Source organism: Suillus subalutaceus (genome assembly GCF_016647625.1).
Source record: "Suillus subalutaceus strain FC151 chromosome Unknown DFJ58scaffold_237, whole genome shotgun sequence".
Lineage (NCBI taxonomy): Eukaryota > Fungi > Basidiomycota > Agaricomycetes > Boletales > Suillaceae > Suillus > Suillus subalutaceus.
The window spans coordinates 20,895-38,634 of NW_024540486.1; the positions used below are offsets into that span (position 1 = coordinate 20,895).

At 48.7% G+C, this 17,740-nt stretch overlaps 3 protein-coding genes across 3 annotated transcripts; all 3 read right to left on the minus strand.

The window, feature by feature from the left end:
* Window positions 1-10: 10 nt before the first annotated feature.
* DFJ58DRAFT_869178 (uncharacterized protein) lies at window positions 11-5,301 on the minus strand (the record flags this gene model as incomplete). The annotated part of the gene is made up of 23 exons (XM_041394258.1): window positions 11-261; window positions 315-498; window positions 553-608; window positions 663-796; window positions 855-963; window positions 1,032-1,336; window positions 1,457-1,684; window positions 1,846-1,902; window positions 1,979-2,053; window positions 2,107-2,135; window positions 2,185-2,210; window positions 2,363-2,435; window positions 2,491-2,529; window positions 2,664-3,043; window positions 3,105-3,577; window positions 3,606-3,706; window positions 3,758-3,841; window positions 3,892-4,145; window positions 4,202-4,385; window positions 4,443-4,638; window positions 4,717-4,866; window positions 4,922-4,994; window positions 5,045-5,301. The coding sequence occupies 23 exons, from the start codon at window positions 5,299-5,301 to the stop codon at window positions 150-152; spliced, it is 3,579 nt and encodes a 1,192-aa protein (XP_041236165.1). The 3' UTR covers window positions 11-149.
* A 1,694-nt stretch (window positions 5,302-6,995) lies between these two features.
* On the minus strand, window positions 6,996-8,032 carry DFJ58DRAFT_219753 (uncharacterized protein). The gene is made up of 2 exons (XM_041379306.1): window positions 7,599-8,032; window positions 6,996-7,441 (listed from the first exon to the last, which is right to left on the minus strand). The coding sequence occupies exons 1-2, from the start codon at window positions 7,865-7,867 to the stop codon at window positions 7,078-7,080; spliced, it is 633 nt and encodes a 210-aa protein (XP_041236166.1). The 5' UTR covers window positions 7,868-8,032; the 3' UTR covers window positions 6,996-7,077.
* A 1,610-nt stretch (window positions 8,033-9,642) lies between these two features.
* On the minus strand, window positions 9,643-15,029 carry DFJ58DRAFT_219769 (P-loop containing nucleoside triphosphate hydrolase protein). The gene is made up of 22 exons (XM_041379307.1): window positions 14,703-15,029; window positions 14,582-14,654; window positions 14,342-14,534; window positions 14,113-14,286; window positions 13,870-14,053; window positions 13,560-13,813; window positions 13,426-13,509; window positions 12,250-13,374; window positions 12,162-12,200; window positions 12,034-12,106; window positions 11,855-11,982; window positions 11,779-11,807; window positions 11,652-11,725; window positions 11,519-11,601; window positions 11,422-11,462; window positions 11,066-11,374; window positions 10,706-11,010; window positions 10,530-10,653; window positions 10,338-10,471; window positions 10,230-10,285; window positions 9,992-10,175; window positions 9,643-9,938 (listed from the first exon to the last, which is right to left on the minus strand). Exons 1-22 carry the CDS (start codon window positions 14,954-14,956, stop codon window positions 9,827-9,829), a joined length of 4,032 nt encoding a protein of 1,343 aa, XP_041236167.1. The 5' UTR covers window positions 14,957-15,029; the 3' UTR covers window positions 9,643-9,826.
* Between the last annotated feature and the right edge of the window lie 2,711 nt (window positions 15,030-17,740).

The window sequence follows — 17,740 nt, forward strand, 5'->3', positions numbered from 1 at the left end:
CAAGTATGATAGTACAAGCGGTGAACCACCGTACTGAACTATGCGTCCCTTGTCTCTTTTATGGTTCTAGAAAGATGGAATTACTGATTTGCTCTAGGTTTCTAATGTATTATTGAGTTAGACTCATCGGGCATTATTCTAAATTACCGCTACTTCTTGCTCAGTGCTTGCAGCTGGACGAACTCGTAATAGTCTCCTCTCAGCGCAAGAAGCTCGTCATGGGTGCCAGATTCGCAGACTCTGCCCTCCTTGATAAAATGTCTGCAAAATAATGAGAAAGTGTTCACGAGTGGCGTTGATCCCGTTTGACTCACATGCGATCAGCGTTCTGGATAGTAGAAAGACGGTGGGCGATAGCAATGGTGGTGCGACCTTTCGCAGCTTTGTCAAGAGCTTCTTGTACTACCTTCTCCGAGTTCGAATCAAGGGCTGATGTGGCTTCATCGAGCAGAAGAACCTTGGGATTCCGAAGTAGTGCACGAGCGATTGCTATACGTTCTGGATCGTGATTTCAGCGCACAAAGAAAGGTATCTGTCATGGATGATACACACGTTTCTGACCGCCCGATAGCTGGGATCCCTTCCCACCGACTTCGGTATTGAACCCACTAACATGATCATGTCAGTAAGTCTCAAGCTCTCGTAATGTTGAGAGGTCTTACTCTGGAAGTGATTGAATAAAATCTAGTATGTTGGCACTACGGCAGGCAGCCTCGATCTCTTCTTGCGTGACCTCGGTTTCTGGTCTAGCGGCACCGAGCAAGATGTTGAAGCGGATAGTTCCCGCGTACAAAGTCTGCAAGGCAAGCAGTCAGCTCTCTCTGCCAAGAGATCGATATCACAATCGTATTCACAGGTTCTTGTGACACAAGTGCAATCTGCTGTCGATATGCCTGGACGTTAAACTCGTCAATAAGCTCTCCATCGAGCGAGATCCGTCCAGGAAAGTGGATCGTAGAAACGCTCTAGTAACTGGATGCTAAATGGGCTCTCAGCAGCCTGTTTGAATACAGTAGGATTGCGAGACTTACACCGTGCTTTTACCGCAACCACTGGAGCCGACCAAGGCAACATAAGTTCCAGGTTCAACCGTAAACGAGAGGCCACGAAGGACCTGGGTTCTGGGCCGGGTGGGATAACTGAAACGAACGTTCTCCAGCCGTATAAGGCCTTTGATAGTTTCGCTCGGAACGCTTTTGCCTTCAGTTGACTCTGCATCAATCGCAGGAGTCGAATCAAGGAGCCTGATAATTGCGTCGGCGGCCCCTTTGGCCGATGAGATGTCAGGCACAAAGGCAAAGAAGTTACTAGCTTGCATTGAGGAAAATACCGTGCTCTGCAAATGTATTGGTCACTTCAATAATGTCTAGGAGGTCGACGAAATAACCATACCACTAGAGCAATGAAGAATGATTGTGTGGATAGCTCCAGCCGAGAAACGAGCGTCGAGCCATACCAGACGGCTAGAGATGTCACCCAGAATCCCCATGGCCTGAGAGAATGCATACAGCAAGTTGCTCCAGAGCGCTGTCCTAGTGGATTTCCTGATGGGTGCTTCTAAGCTCTGTTTGTAAATATTAAGACAGTGCTCTTCTCGGGTCAATGATGCAACAGTGCGAATGGCATGCAGCAGCTTCGCAGGCAATCTGAGCAGAGCTTTCTTGCGCTTTCCTGTTCCTCTGATCTTTCAGAACAACGACTTGCTAAAGAACATTTAGCACGATGGGAGCTTATTACGCAGGTCGCATACCAAACGTATGTAGCCACCGGAAATCGAGAGAGGGATGCATGCTAAGTAACGACTGAAATTAAGAGAGATGCTTATAGTGGGAAAACGGGACGCACCCATGCCGACAATGGCCACCTTCCAAGCGTATGCAAAGCCAATAGCCAAACCAATAACTAGAGTGGCGATAGATTGGACGATTCTAATCAAAGTCAGTCATGATACCACTTTGGAAAGAATGGTGATACTCACGTTCCAAGAGTTATGCCAGCGAGACCATTTACCCTCTGGGGGTTTTCGCTCAAGCTTCGACGTCAGAGCGCCAGTCTGACAGAGTCCAATGAGGGTTCTGCACGAGCTGAAGGAGTTATAGGACTCACGCTGTTCTTGTCGTCGTCAAAGTACTCGACTGTCGCCATGTGTGAGAAAAATAATCATGACAACGATTGAGCACTCACTGTCTTGTCGGAGAATGGCTTTGAAGCTCAGCGAACGGAGCTTGGCAGTCAAGACACCGCAGCAGAAGCAAAGAAGTAGTTTGGAAACCCATACACAAGCCGGTCAGGATGGCAAGGATGAAAAACCTGGCTCGAGATAAGCACCAGCATGATATCCAGGCAAATATGTAAACTCTACCAGAGAGCATTCCTGTCGCCTTGGTAGCTGCGCTCGGCATTCGTGGTCGCGCTAAAGCCGGAGATCGCTTGCCCTGCCAGTGCATGCCAGGATAAATGGCTTCTATTTTTCTTGGCGAAAGGACTTACCATAGATGATACCAGAGGCAGGATAAGCGGCACCATTGCCTGCAGAAACACATGAGCCCCGCTGGTAATATATGCTTTGTGGACTCACATATAGGCAAAGAGAGATCCGATCAAATAACGATGAAGCCCTTTGCGGTGAAGAATAGCAATGCGTCTCATCAAATAGAATAAACCATAGTCTCCCTCTGGAGCCTGGTCCCCTGTTTTCTCCTTTAATTGACCGACGACGTCGCTTCCGATGGAGTGAATGGTGCTCTTCCGTTCGAGAAGTTCTTCTGGCCTAGGCTTTTCTAAGTCTGTCTCGTCACTTAATATCACTCCATCCAGATCACCATCTTCATGACCCTCGCGGAGAGATTGAGCTGCGACGAGACGAGAGTATGCCCCATTCTCGTCTGCCAGAAGTTCCGCATGAGTCCCTCGCTCCAGTACGAGACCATCGCCCATTACAAGTATGCAGTCAGCATCTTTAATCGTTGACAAAGCGATGAGCAATGGTGATGGTGGTTCGCCCAGCAGGCTGCCTTGTCGAGAGCGTCCTGTACGATCACTTCTGAGCGAGTATCGAGGGCACTCGTTGCTTCATCAAGGAGCAAGATCCGCGGATCCGACACGATAGCTCGCGCAATGGCGATCCGCTGTTTTTGCCCTCCCGATAACAGAAAACCTCGCTCGCCGACCATAGTGTCATATCCTTGTGGCAGGCGGCTAATAAAGTCATCTGCATTGGACTTGATGCAGGCTGCTTTGATGAGTCCAGATTCTCCTCCTCGGATGCATCCTCGTATTGTGTGCCAATGAGACCATGCGCGACGTTGCCACTGATCGTCGTCGCGAAAAGTACAGGCTCTTGGGAGACCAGACCGATCTGAGAGCGCAACCACTTGATATTCAGTTCTCGCAAGTCAGTTCCGTCAAGCATAACGGATCCGCTGAGCGGATCGTAGAAGCGTTCCGTGAGAGATACAATCGTGGATTTACCAGATCCAGATGCGCCAACGAGAGCAGTGGTCTTGCCAGCCGGGAAGGTGATGTTGATCCCTTTGAGAATGGGGACGTCTGAGCGAGATGGATAGCTGAAACTTGACTTCCTGGAATGTAATCTCGCCAATGACTCTTGGAGGCTTTAGTCCTCCTGGATTTGCAGAGTCGATATCGGGGACACGCTCGATCGTAGCGAAAAGTTTGGCGGCAGCACCACAACCGCGTGTAATGGCTTGAGTAAAACATAATGAGAATTCCGACACAAAAGCAGGACCACGATTACCTTGCAATTCAGGCGCAAGTAGGGCAAGAGATAACGATCCGGTCAAGATGGCGAAGAAGACATTTACAACCTGTCCGGCGTTAGCTGCAAACCAACGTTAAATGCAGTTTCACGATACAGAAACGGGAACAGACCCTTGCCCTCATTTATGAGGGTAGTTCCGAAATCGAACGCCAGCGCATATCCAGCGTAGGTCACGAAGAAGAGGCAGCCTAACCCTGCACCTTGCCAAATACTCGCTTTGGTGTCGACGACGCGAGTTACGTCGACATTCTTATCGTACATTCCAGACATAACTTTCTGCGTCCCGAAAGCCTGGGCGGTGCGAATCGTGGATATGACCTCTTCTGCAAGACTACCTGCCTCAGCAACATGCTTCAAGGACAATCTGGTATTGAACGGAGATCAGAGCTTCAGGACGAGCTCAACAGCAAGTACACTCACTGCGTGTATTTGGAGAGAAACTTTTTCATGGCGGCGCCTATGAATATAATGCACACAATCATGGACGACAATGCAAGAGCGAGACGCCATGACCGGGCATATGCAAGAATAAAGCCAGTGGTGAATGAGCTGATGCAAGCGACCGAAACAGTGACTTTTTCGGATATGCCCATTTGTACCAGATCTATTTCAGAGCAAGGTGACTTCGTTCGTTCACCTTTGAAAAGACCAGATGACTTACGAGTGTCGGTTTGGATGCGCGTCGCAACCTCTCCAGCTCCCACATCATCAAAATAAGCGATCTCCTGTCTAAGGATGGCCTGAAGATACCTCTCTCGTATTCTTTTCCCATTAGCTTCTGAAGTATAAGCCCAGATGCACATGTACATGTAAGTGCAAACAAGCATTGCGATTCCTGGTACGAGTTCAGATGGGTACTAGGTCTCATTCTTATCAAATCAAGAACCTACCAAGATAAGCGAGGTAAGGAAGCATCCAGGCTAGCGCTAGTGAACGAGCTCGGATGCAGCAGCATCTAGCGCGGTCTGTGCTTGCGCGATCACGTTCGCATCATTAGACTGCAGCGCTTGATAGTAGTCGTTCTGTACTGAACTAAATGTAACGAAATCTTGGGTCATGTCGCCGAATACCAAAGTCATCAGAGGCTAGGGTAGGAAATAAGAGGATGCAGCTCGCAACGACGCAAATCCGAAAACTCACCTGCGAAGCGCCAGCAGCAACAGCGAAGATCACGCCAAAAAGGTCCAACATTATTTCAAAGCGAGTTGAATACCTGTATATCGGTGAACCATCGCGTTCAATCAAAAAGCGGGACGATCTAACCGGAATAGCGATAAGAATGACGCAGGGGCGAGTGTGTCCGCTGCCTTTGCGTTCTCGGCTTCGCTCTCTGTTTCCTTGCCAGATGCTTTCTTTGACCAGGGGAGAAAGGCTCGGATGCCCTTTGAATTCTGTTTCACGTCCAGAGTAACGTGCTCTGAGGGTGTGAGCTCCTTTGAAAGGGTACTTTTCTTTTCGTCGGCAGTGACTGGACGGCCCTCCGACGTATGTGACGCAAGTAAAGTGGGTTCTGCACTCATGTTCGAGCGTTGTACTTTGTGTGGAGTGCATCTGCAGGAAATCCATGCATTTATGTATGTAGGTCATTGCGGCTCCGAGGCACTCGGCGGCCTGGCAGTGTGAACAAGTCCGAGTCAAATTCGGCGTACTACTTGAAGAATTGTTACGGTGTCTTGCGAAGCCGTGAAACAATTGAATTGATTTGAAGCATGTACTTACCTCACGTAGCTTCAGCCAAGTTAGCAGCTAGTAGATGCCGCTTCTTCCGACTCCTTGTACCCGAGCCATGACGCGCATGCATGTACCATGTAATATGGTGACGCGACGCTCATGGCATTCCTTGTCAGCATCGTACACGCATGTCAGAACGACGCGGCCTGAAGCAGGATTTTACTACATCAAGTCTTTTTTGGCACGTTCGATCAGACCATCTTGCTTGAAGTTCATGTCTGTCGACGCTCACGAAGGTGAAGGCAATTCAATCATTTGCCGAATTCCACATGCTTATGTCATTCCGTTGGAGCCGACAGCGCTTGTGAGTCACTTGTAGTAGTAGTGACTCGAGTAGTGATTCAGAGTCAGACTCACAACGTTAGACTGCAGTACCCAGCTGCTCAGCGCTGCAGCTCATGCATATGCCCCGATGTGACTTGGGCGTATTGAGTATTCGTCATCATCGTCATCAACGCATGGCACTCCTTTTTCTATTTCTATTCCTCACGGCGTGAATTAAACATATATAATACGCACCGTCTCGTTCCTTCTGTCTCCAAACTCTGAGCGTGTTTCATGTCTTAGCTTAACAGGGCGCTGAGCTCAGGCCGATAAGTTGGGCAAGTCTGATAGGCTTGTCTATGGATCTAGTGAGCATTTACATGATAAGAGTACCCCAAAAGCATTTTCCAAGTCTCAATAACACGATTTCGAATCCCGTTCAGCTAGTGGTAAGGTGTTTCTGAGCTACTTTAAGCCAACAGTATAAGTACTTTTGTCTGTCCGTGAACCATTCTTGTCTAGCTTGTGGGCTGTTAGAAATATCTTAAACCTCTACGGCGCCAACATTTTCATGACATCATGCACAAGAGGTCCTCGGCAAGATTTGGTAGATCAACAATGACTTATAATGGCCTGATAGACGTGAATGTGAGTAAGTAAGCCACCTTAAAATGATGATCGGTGCTCCAAGACCGGGGGAAAATCTGTATTGACTTGAGCTCGCGTTCGACAAATATAGTTTCAACGTACATGGAATCGCACAAGCACTATATGTCAAAATATTGGCTTCAAGCTGAAACATTGGACGCATATACCTGCTGTATCTGGCACAACGACCCACGGTGACGAGCCTTGTTATCCCTGCTCACAAGAGGTGTGTCCCATCGGTTGCAGATATTGAGTTGAAAGAAATAGAGCGATGGGCCTATGTAGTTTCGTTTCTTCAACGGATCTCGACTTCGTGCCCTGGAGTAGGATGCCAGTGAGGACTAGAATCGCCTGCAACGCCACCTTTGAGGTCATCGACCTCAGCGCTAAGGCTTGCTGACATCGAAAGAACGGACGACGAACGAGACGGGACCGAAGGGATTGGTTGTTGCAGTTCGTTACCAAAGCCATACCACCAGATTCGTGCATGAGTCGAGATTTACTGGAGAAAGATGGAACACGTGGCTGGTATCAATGATTTGGAGTTCAGGGTCTACTGAGAGACACAATAATGCATGTCTTACGCACCAGATGGGTAAGAGTATCGGCGGGATAAGGAGCAGTTGAGTAGGGAGAGACTGTTAGGTTCCATATTAACGAGGATAGCAGAGTGAATTTGTGTCAGGCAATCCACTTTCGGGTCTCGCGAGGGTTATGTCAGAATGATATGTATTTCCGCCTCCCACAGTATGGTAATGTACATACCACCCAATAGTAGGGAGTCGGTACTGTGCATCGCTACGAAGGATCACAGTGTACGGGATGGTGTTGACTTGGGCACCAACGGAAGAGGGGTGGAAATCATGGTGGTTGGTATTATTGATTACAAAGTTCTGGATAGTTCCCCGTGAGAGACATGGTAAAACGTACGCCTTGTGCACGAGATATGTGTCGAGCATTGACGACTTGGAGATGACGAGCGCGTTGGAGGAGTTGGCGAAAATGCGGGTGTATGACCTGGGGCGCAATTTAGCATACGATACATTGGCCAGGCAATAGAAACGGGGATCAAAATTGTGAATGATACATGCGACTCGTGATCACAAATGAGGCATTAATGAGGCTTGGGCGCCTCCGATGCACAGCAGTGAAGGATGATGCGTGGAATACGTACCAGCTCAAACTTGCAGTGCACTCTTGACCTATACGCCCATTGTGTCTTGGTGTCAAGACGTCAGGACTTGTCAAGAAACATCGTGGTAAGTGATGATTTTGGACTTTGTTGGATGAAAGCTGATAAGGAACTGTTGATATGTGTTCATCCATTGTTGGGATGCAGGAGACATCAACGATAATGCCCCGCCAGAAATTCGAAGGACACGCCCATTGGGTCACTGGGGGGCATACATCTGCCGGATGGACAGCGGATGATGACTTGTTCATTAAGGACAGCTTGCTGCGGGTATGGAGCGGAAACACATAGGAGAGGATTGGCGGGACGGAGTGTGGACGATAGCGTTGCCTCCGGACGGGAAGTTCCAAAGCAGTTAGCGGAAGTCAAGATGGTGGAGTGAGGTTGTGGGACATCGACACAGGCAAAGTCATCGCGAAATGGACGGGACATACAATAAAGTCTGTCTGCTGCCAGTGGAGTCGAGATGGCCGGCGAGTGATTAGTGATTGATGGGACTGTAAGGGAGTCACAGTGGGACCTAGTGGGACGTGGAGAAGGGACAGACAATCCTCGGTCCAATCGAGACTGAGTAGGAACACATGTTCAGTCGTCTACTCGCCAGACATGATCATGTTCGCAACTGGTGGAGACAACTGGCAATCGAGAGCGAGATCCCAGTCAAAATCTGGGACGCAAACACAGGCGAGCTTGTCGCCACCCTCAAAGGACGCACAAGTTTGGTGATGAGCCTGGCTTGGACCCCAGACGGAACACTTATCTCCGGATCAAACGATTTCTCGATTAGGAAATGGAATACTTCGCCGGGATCGCTGTGCTCGATGGACACGCACTTGCGAGCGCATCCGATGGGATGGCACAACGCGATTAATATTATGGAATCTCGACAACAGCCAGCCCATTATTTTGCCCCTCAAACATGCACGATCAGTGAACTGCGTGTCGTTTTCGGCAGATGGAAAGCTACTAGCCCCTGGCTGCTGCAGTGACCATCACTACGACGCGTATATGTGGCATGTTCCGGCTGCAATAATACAAGAAGCTGGCCTCGACGACCTTCTTTTGGACAAGCATGACAAGTCGTTGCTGGCTGTACGTGAAATTTCAGTTCTCATTGCATTCCAGCTGATGCATTCTAGGCTGATGCTACACGACGTCCTGTGACTCCTGTCCGTCAAGGTCTCCCCTCGGGTACCCCGAGGTTTTTTCGACGACATACCTGATCGTACTCACGTACGTATTTCATCCAAATAATTGTTTTCATCACAATGTTTTCGGTTGTCTGCACAACACCGCCCTCTATCATCGCATACTAGAAGTACCCTTCTTAGCAGTGTTTCATCTTTATTCTACCCCATACACCACGATGCTCACCATACGCCATCCCGACCCCGTCCTTTCCACTGGGTTTGAAATCGTCTCTTTACCAGACCAAGTGGTGTAGAATCGAGCTATGCGAGCGTCCCTCAGCAATAGTCGACGTCCCGCATCGCCAGGCCAAACCCGTATGTCCTTAACGAGGGCCGCACTCCGAGTCAGAAAGCACGGGAAAACCATATGACTGTAACGGGTTGCACCTTTCCCCGACTCCGAATTGAAGGAACCGGAAATAATTGCGTATCTAGTATGAATTGTAAACAAAGACTTTCCAATAGCGAGTGCTCTCTGTGTCAAACTCCAGGTAGAAGACGTTCCTGTCGCGATGCAAAGGAGTCAAATGGCAATTAGTTATGCGAATCATCAGATTGGTAAGTTATGCTCCGGTACCTCTGATCGCTGAGAAGAATCAAAGTACTCTTCAAGTTCCTATGAGGGGGGCGTTTGATCTGTGAAGGATCAGTACAAACGAGGCTCAGGCCTCCATCAGAACCCATGCGCAATTATGGAACGCATGACATTGACATGGCGTGGATAAAGGATTGTAGAGAAGCAATCCACAGGGCCGAGGCACATCACCCAGAAATCATGCGCGAGCACGCAGCTTCTAGGCCAAGAGTTGGTGTTGAACTATATGACGACGCAGGCGTTCGAACGTCCAGGTCTCTGGCAAGTATGATAGTATAGTCGATGAACCACCAGACATACAATATTAATACTGAACTCTGGGTCCCTTGTCTCTTGTATAGTTCTAGAAAGATGAAATTACCGATTTGCTCTAGGTTTCTAAAGTATGGATGAGTTAGACCCATCCGACATCATCTAAATTACCGCTACTTCTTGCTCAGTGCTTGCAGCTGGACGAACTCGTAATATTCTCCTCTCAGCGCAAGAAGTTCATCATGGGTGCCAGATTCGCAGACTCTGCCCTCCTTGATAAAATGTCTGCAAAGTAGTGAGAAAGTGTTCACGAGTGACGATGCTCCCATTTGACTCACATGCGATCAGCGTTCTGGATAGTAGAAAGACGGTGGGCGATAGCAATGGTGGTGCGACCTTTCGCGGCTTTGTCAAGAGCTTCTTGCACTACCTTTTCCGAGTGCGAATCAAGGGCTGATGTAGCTTCATCGAGTAGAAGAACTTTTGGGTTCCGAAGCAGTGCGCGAGCGATTGCTATACGTTCTGGATTATGATTTCAGCGCACAAAGAAAGGTGTCTGTCATGGATGATACACACGTTTCTGGCCTCCCGACAGCTGCGATCCCTTGCCACCGACTTCGGTATTGAACTCACTAACATTATCATGTCAGTAAGCCTCGAGTTCTCGTAGTGTTGAGGTCTTACTCTGGAAGTGATTGAATGAAATCTAGTATGTTGGCACCACGGCAGGCAGCCTCGATCTCTTCTTGCGTGACCTCGGATTCTGGTCTTGTAGCACCGAGCAAGATATTGAAGCGGATAGTTCCCGCGTACAAAGTCTGCAAGGCAAGCAGTCAGCTCCCTCTGCCAAGAGATCAGTATCACGATCGTATTCACAGGTTCTTGTGAGACAAGTGAAATCTGCTGTCGATATGCCTGGACGTTAAACTCGTCAATAAGCTCTCCATCGAGCGAGATCCGTCCGGAAAGTGGATCGTAGAAACGCTCTAGTAACTGGATGCTAAACGAGCTCTCGGCAGCCTGTTTGAATACAGTAGGATTGCGAGACTTACACCGTGCTTTTACCGCAACCGCTAGAGCCGACTAGGGCAACATAGGTTCCAGGTTCGACGGTAAGCGAGAGGCCACGAAGAACCTGGGTTCTGGGACGGGTGGGGTAACTGAAACGAACGTTCTCCAGCTGTATAAGGCCTTTGATAGTTTCGGTCGGAACGCTTTTGCCTCCAGTTGACTCTGCATCAATCGCAGGAGTCGAATCAAGGAGCCTGATAATTGCGTCGGCGGCCCCTTTGGCCGATGAGACATCAGGCACAAAAGTAAAGAAGTTACCAGCCTGCAATGAGGAAAATACCGTGCTCTGCAAATGTATTGGTCACTTCAATAATGTCTGGATGTCGACGAAATAACCATACCACTAAAGCAACGAAGAATGATTGTGTGGATAACTCCAGCCGAGAAACGAGCGTCGAGCCATACCAAACGGCTAGAGACGTCACCCAGAATCCCATGGCCTGAGAGAATGCATACAGCAAGTTGCTCCACAGCGCTGTCCTAGTGGATTTTCTGATGGGGGCTTCTAAGCTCTGTTTGTAAATATTAAGACAGTGCTCTTCTCGGGTCAATGATGCAACGGTGCGAATGGCAGCAGCAGCTTCACAGGCAATCTGAGCGGAACTTTCTTGCGCTTTCTTGTTCCTCTGATCTTTCAGAACAACGACTTGCTAAAGAACATTTAGCACGATGGGAGCTTATTACGCAGGTCACGTACCAAACGTATATAGCCACCGCAAACCAAGAGAGGGATACATGCTAAGTAACGACGAAATTTGTAAGAGAAATGCGTATAATGGGAAAACGGGACGCACCCATGCCGACAACGGCCACCCTCCAAGCATATGCATAGCCAATGGCCAAACCAACCACTAGAGTGGCGATAGATTGGACGATTCTAACCAAAGTCAGTCATGACACCACTCTGGAAAGAATGGTGATACTCACGTTCCCAGAGTTATGCCAGCGAGACCATTTACCCTCTGAGGGTTTTCGCTCAAGCTTGACGTCAGAGCGCCAGTCTGACAGAGTCCAATGAGGGTTCTGCACGAGCTGGAGGAGTTATAGGACTCACGCTGTTCTTGTCGTCGTCAAAGTACTCGACTGTCGCCATGTGTGAGAAAATAATCATGCAACGATTGAGCACTCACTGTCTTGTCGGAGGATGGCTTTGAAGCTCAGCGAACGGAGCTTGGCAGTCAAGACAGCGGCAGCAGAAGCAAAGAAGTAGTTCTGGAAACCCATACACAAGGCGCTCAGAATGGCAAGGATGAAAAACCTGGCTCGAGATAAGCACCAGCATGATCTCCAGGAAATATGTTAACTCTACCAGAGAGCATTCCGGTTACCTTGGTAGCTGCGCTCGGCATTCGTGGTCGCGCTAAAGCCGGAGATCGCTTGCCCTGCCAGTGCATGCCAGGATAAATGGCTTCTGTTTTTTTTGGCGAAAGGACTTACCAAAGATGATACCAGAGGAAGGATAAATAGCACCATTGCCTGCAGAAACATATGAGCCCAGCTAGTAATGTGTACTTTGTGGACTTACATATGGCAAAGAAAAATCCGATCAAGTAACGATGAAGCCCTTTGCGGTGAAGAATAGCAGTGCGTCTCATCAAATAGAATAAACCGTAGTCTCCCTCTGGAGCCTTGTCCCCTACTTTCTCCTTTAATTGACTGACAACGTCGCTTCCGATGGAGTGAATGGTGCTCTTCCGTTCGAGGAGTTCCTCTGGCCTAGGCTTTTCCAAGTCTGTCTCGTCACTTGATACCACTCCATTCAGATCATCATCTTCATGACCCTCGCGGAGAGATTGAGCTGCGACGAGACGAGAGTATGCCCCATTCTCGTCTGCCAGAAGTTCCGCATGAGTCCCTCGCTCCAGTACGAGACCATCGCCCATTACAAGTATGCAGTCAGCATCTTTAATCGTTGACAAACGATGAGCAATGGTGATGGTGGTTCGTCCAGCGGCTGCCTTGTCGAGAGCGTCCTGTACGATCACTTCTGAGCGAGTATCGAGGGCACTCGTTGCTTCATCAAGGAGCAAGATCCGCGGATCCGACACGATAGCTCGCGCAATGGCGATCCGCTGTTTTTGCCCTCCCGATAACAGAAAACCTCGCTCGCCGACCATAGTGTCATATCCATGTGGCAAGCGGCTAATAAAGTCATCTGCATTAGACTTGATGCAGGCTGCTTTGATGAGTCGCAGCTTCTCCTCATCGGATGCATCCTCGTATTGTGTGCCAATGAGACCGTGCGCGACGTTGCCACTGATAGTCGTCGCAAAAAGTACAGGCTCTTGGGAGACAAGACCGATCTGAGAGCGCAGCCATTTGATATTCAGCTCTCGCAAGTCAGTTCCGTCAAGCATAACGGATCCGCTGAGCGGATCGTAGAAGCGTTCCGTGAGAGATACAATCGTGGATTTACCAGATCCAGATGCGCCAACGAGAGCAGTGGTCTTGCCAGCCGGGAAGGTGATATTGACCCCTTTGAGAATTGGGACGTCTGGGCGAGATGGATAGTTGAATTTGATTTCCTGGAACGTAATCTCGCCAGTGACCTTTGCGGGCTTTAGTCCTCCTGGATTTTCAGAGTCGATATCGGGGACACGCTCGATCGTAGCGAAAATTTTGGCAGCAGCACCACAACCACGTGTAATGGCTGGAGTAAAGCATAATGAGAATTCCGAACCAAAAGTGAGACCATGATTACCTTGCAATTCAGGAGCGAGTAGGGCAAGATTTAATGATCCAGTTAAGATGGCGAAGAAGACATTTACAACCTGTCCGGCGGTGGCTGCCAACCAATGTTAAATGCAGTTTCACGACACAGAAACGGGAACAGACCCTTGCCCTCATTTATGAGGGTAGTTCCGAAATCGAACGCCAGCGCATATCCAGCGTAGTTCACGAAGAAGAGGCAGCCTAACCCTATACCGTGCCAGATACTCGCTTTGGTGTCAAGGACACGAGTTACGTCGATGTTCTTATCGTATATTCCGGACATAATTTTCTGTGTCCCGAAAGCCTGTGCAGTGCGAATCGTGGATATCACCTCTTCTGCGAGACTACCTGCCTCAGCAACATGCTTCAAGGACAATCTAGCATTGAACGGAGATCAGAGCTGTAGGACGAGCTCAACAACAAGTACACTCACTGCGTGTATTTGGAAAGAAATTTTTTCATGACGCCGCCTATGAGTAGGATGCACACAATCATGGACGACAATGGAAGAGCGAGACGCCATGACCGGGCATATGCAAGAATAAAGCCAGTGATGAAACAACTGATGCAAGCGACCGAAACAGCGACTTTTTCTGATATCCCCATTTGTACCAAGTCTATTTCAAAGCAAGGTGACTTCGATCATCCCAGCTTTGAAAAGACCAGTATGACTTACGAGTGTCGGTTTGGATGCGCGTTGCAACCTCTCCAGCCCCCACATCATCAAAATAAGCGATTTCTTGTCTAAGGATGGCTTGAAGATACCTCTCTCGTATTCTTTTCCCATTAACCTCTGAAGTATAAACCCAGATGCACATGTACATGTACGTGCAAACAAGCATTGCGACACCTGGTACGAGTTCAGATGGGTACTAGGTCTCATTCTCATCAAATCAAGAACCTACCGAGATAAGCGAGGTAAGAAGCATCCAGGCTAGCGCTGTGAACGAGCTCGGATGCAGCAGCATCCAGCGCGGTCTGTGCTTGCGCGATCACGTTCGCATCATTAGACTGCAGCGCTTGATAGTACTCGTTCTGTACTGAACTAAATGTAACGAAATCTTGGGTCATGTCACCGAATACCAAAGTCATCAGAGGCTAGGGTAGGAAATAAGAAGATGTCGCTCGCAAATCCGAAAACTCACCTGCGAAGCGCCAGCAGCAATAGCGAACATGACGCCAAAATAGTCCAACATTATTTCCAAGCGAGTTGAATACCTGTGCCGGTGAATCATCGTGTTCAGTCAAAAAGTGGGATGATCTAACCGGAATAGCGATAAGAATGACGCGGGGGCAAGTGTGTCCGCTGCATTTGCATTCTCGGCTTCGCTCTCTGTTTCCTTGGATGCTTTCTTTGACCAGGGGAGAAAGGCTCGGATGCCCTTTGAATTCTCTTTCATGTCCAGAGCAGCATGCTCTGTGTGTATGACCTCCTGTGATGAGGTAGGTTTTTTTTCGTCGGCAGTGGGTGGACGGCTGTCCGACGTCTGTGACGCATGTAAAGTGGGTGCTGCACTCATGTTCGACTCGGAGGGCACTTTGAGTGGACATCAGGAAATCTATGCATTTATGTAAGTTACTGCGGTGCCGGCGGCGTCAGCAAGTACTTGTCAAGTTCGGCGTATGTACTAAGACTGTTCCGGTGTCTTCAATTTTACGTGAGAAGTGATCAACAATTCATTGATGGGGGACATGTACTTACCTCACGTAGCTGCGGCCAAGATGCTGCTTCTTCCTCGTACCCCGGAAGCCACCATTGTGACATGTACTGTATAATATGGCAACACGATGTTTATTACACTCATTATCACATCGTACACGCGTATCAGAGCAATGCGGCTGAAGCCAAGTCTTTTTTGACATGCTGGAGAGTTTGATCGGACTAAGTCTACTAGCCTTCCTCGGAGCTGTCCGAGTTGAGGCACACGAAAATGAAGGCATTTGCCGGATTTCAATAACATGATGACATTCTCGGATTGTAGCTGTTGTGAGTCACTGCTAGTAGTGCAACGCTATGTAGTAGCTATAGTGATTCAGACTCACAACTGCGTTAGTAGCACTCACTAGTACTGTACTAGTATTAATACTGCAAGGACAGCCCGTTGGGGCCGTCAATGATGCATCTGATGGGCTGATGTGACTTGGGCGCTGAGGCCGATAAGTTGGACAAGTCTGATAGGCCTGTCTATGGATCTAAGCGTTTGCATGACAAGTGTCACTTTCCCTACTCAATAACACAATGTCGAATCGCATTCAGCTGGAGGTCAAGTATTTATGAGTTCCCTTGGGCCAACAGTATAAGTACTTTCGTCTGTCCATGAATCATTAATTTCTTGCAGCCATTACCCTCCGTTGCCTTGCCTTGGTACTCGAGCGGCTTGTGAGCTGTTAGGAATATCTTAAACCTCCACGGCGCTAAATATTTTCATACAGACTTGCGATGTCCTACACATTGTAGAGGTCCTCACAGCAAGATTCGGTAGGTCAACCATGACCTACAATGACCGGTGGAACGTGGTTGTGAGTAAGCCACATTGACAATGATGGCCGGCGCTCCGAGACCGGGGGCCGAACTGTACAAATTTAAACTTGAGCTCGCGTTGGATAGATACTTAAGGCTGTAACGTACATGGAATCCTACAAGCGCCATGCCCTATATTATCAAAATGCTTCAAGCCGAAATATTGGGCGCATAAACCTGCCGATCTTGCACAAATGATTCACAGTGACGAGCCTTATTATCACTGCACACAAGAGGTGCGTCCGCATCGGTCGGCAATATTGAATTGGAGGAAACAGAACGATACGCCTATGTAATTTCATTTCTTGGGTGGATCTCGATTTCGTGCCCTGGATGTAGAACAGCAGTGAGGGTAGAACCGCCCGTAACGCCACCTCTGAGGTCAGACTTCAGCATTTGTTGACATCGAAAGAACGGATGACGATGAGACGGGGACTGGTGGGACTGGGATAGGTTTACAATGTAACGTTTAACGTCGACAACGATCTATTTCAGTTGCGCAGATATCGCAACGAGAGGTGACGACTCGGCCATCGTGCCTCTTACAAGAATGAGTACATCGTTGGATTGTCCATTCCACCGAGGGCACACCTTTGTTGCGACCCAACTAAAAGACCGACTTCTGTAGCTTCAGGGTATGGCATCCTCCAACTGAGGGCTTTGTTTCAAGGCCTCTGGACATCATCCCCCAGTGATCCGGACCGTTTGGACCACGACGCCTTATCGAGACAGACATTCGGTGTTGTTGCAATCCGCCGCCAAAGCTATATCACCAGATTTATAGAGAAAAATGGAACGTGGCTGGTATCAGTGACTGGGAATTCAGGGTGGTTTTCACCTACTGAGAGACATAATAATACATGTCTTACGCACCAGATGGGTACGGGCACTGGCGGGAAGACGAGCACCTTCGAGGAGCAGTTGAGTGGGGAGAGACAGTTTTACACTGTGTTGGTTCCATGGAGGATAGCGGAGTGAAGTTATGTCAGGCAATTCACTTTCGGGCCTCGCCAGGATAATGTTAGAATCACACAAACTTCCGCCTAATTACCACCCTATAGTAGTGGGTCGGTGCTGTGCATCGCTATGAACGGAAGAGGGGTAGAAATCATGGTGGTTGGTATTAGTGATTGCAAAAATTCTAGATATTTTCCCATGTAGTGAGAGACACTGTAAAATGTATGCCTTGCGCACGAGATGTGCAGAGTATTGATGACTTGGAGATGACGAGCGCGTTCGAGAAGGAGTTGGCTGGTCTGACTCGGAGGCGCTATAATTGTGATTGGCCAAGCAGTAAAAACGGGGATCAAAATTGTGAATGATGGAATGCGACTCGCGATCACAAATGAGGCTTGGGCGCTCCCGCTGCGCAGCATATGCTGTAAGCTGTGAAGTGAACACGAGGATAATGCATAGAAAACGTACCAGCTCAGACTTCCAGTGCACTCTTGACCTATATGCTCATTGTGTCTTGGTGTCGAGACGTTGATATCTGCTAAGAAACATCGTCGTAAGTGATGGTTTGGAATTTGTTGTTGGATAAAAGCCGAGACAGAGCTGCGCCCAGTAGTTGATTATGTCTTCATCCATCGTGGGAAGGCAGGAGATATCAACGATAAAGCCCCACCAGAAATTTGAAAGACACACCGATTGGGTTGAGAGCGCCATACATTTGCCGGGCGGAAAACGGATGATGACTTGTTCATGGGACGGCTCGCTGCGGGTGTGGAACTTTTTAAAAAAAATCGATTTATTGTCCCTTGGGGTCGAAGACCATATGTTG

Bases quoted from the DNA above. Each gene is read 5' to 3' on its own strand.
- DFJ58DRAFT_219753 (XM_041379306.1), bottom strand. From the start codon at position 7,867: ATGAACAAGTCATCATCCGCTGTCCATCCGGCAGATGTATGCCCCCCA. The intron at 7,442-7,598 runs GTACGTATTCCA...ATTGCGCCCCAG, and splicing joins TGCACTGCAAGTTTGAGCTG to GTCATACACCCGCATTTTCG.
- DFJ58DRAFT_219769 (XM_041379307.1), bottom strand. From the start codon at position 14,956: ATGAGTGCAGCACCCACTTTACATGCGTCACAGACGTCGGACAGCCGT. The intron at 12,107-12,161 runs GTAAGTCCTTTC...ATGCACTGGCAG, and splicing joins TTCCTCTGGTATCATCTTTG to GGCAAGCGATCTCCGGCTTT. The intron at 11,808-11,854 runs GTGAGTGCTCAA...ACATGGCGACAG, and splicing joins AGCCATCCTCCGACAAGACA to TCGAGTACTTTGACGACGAC.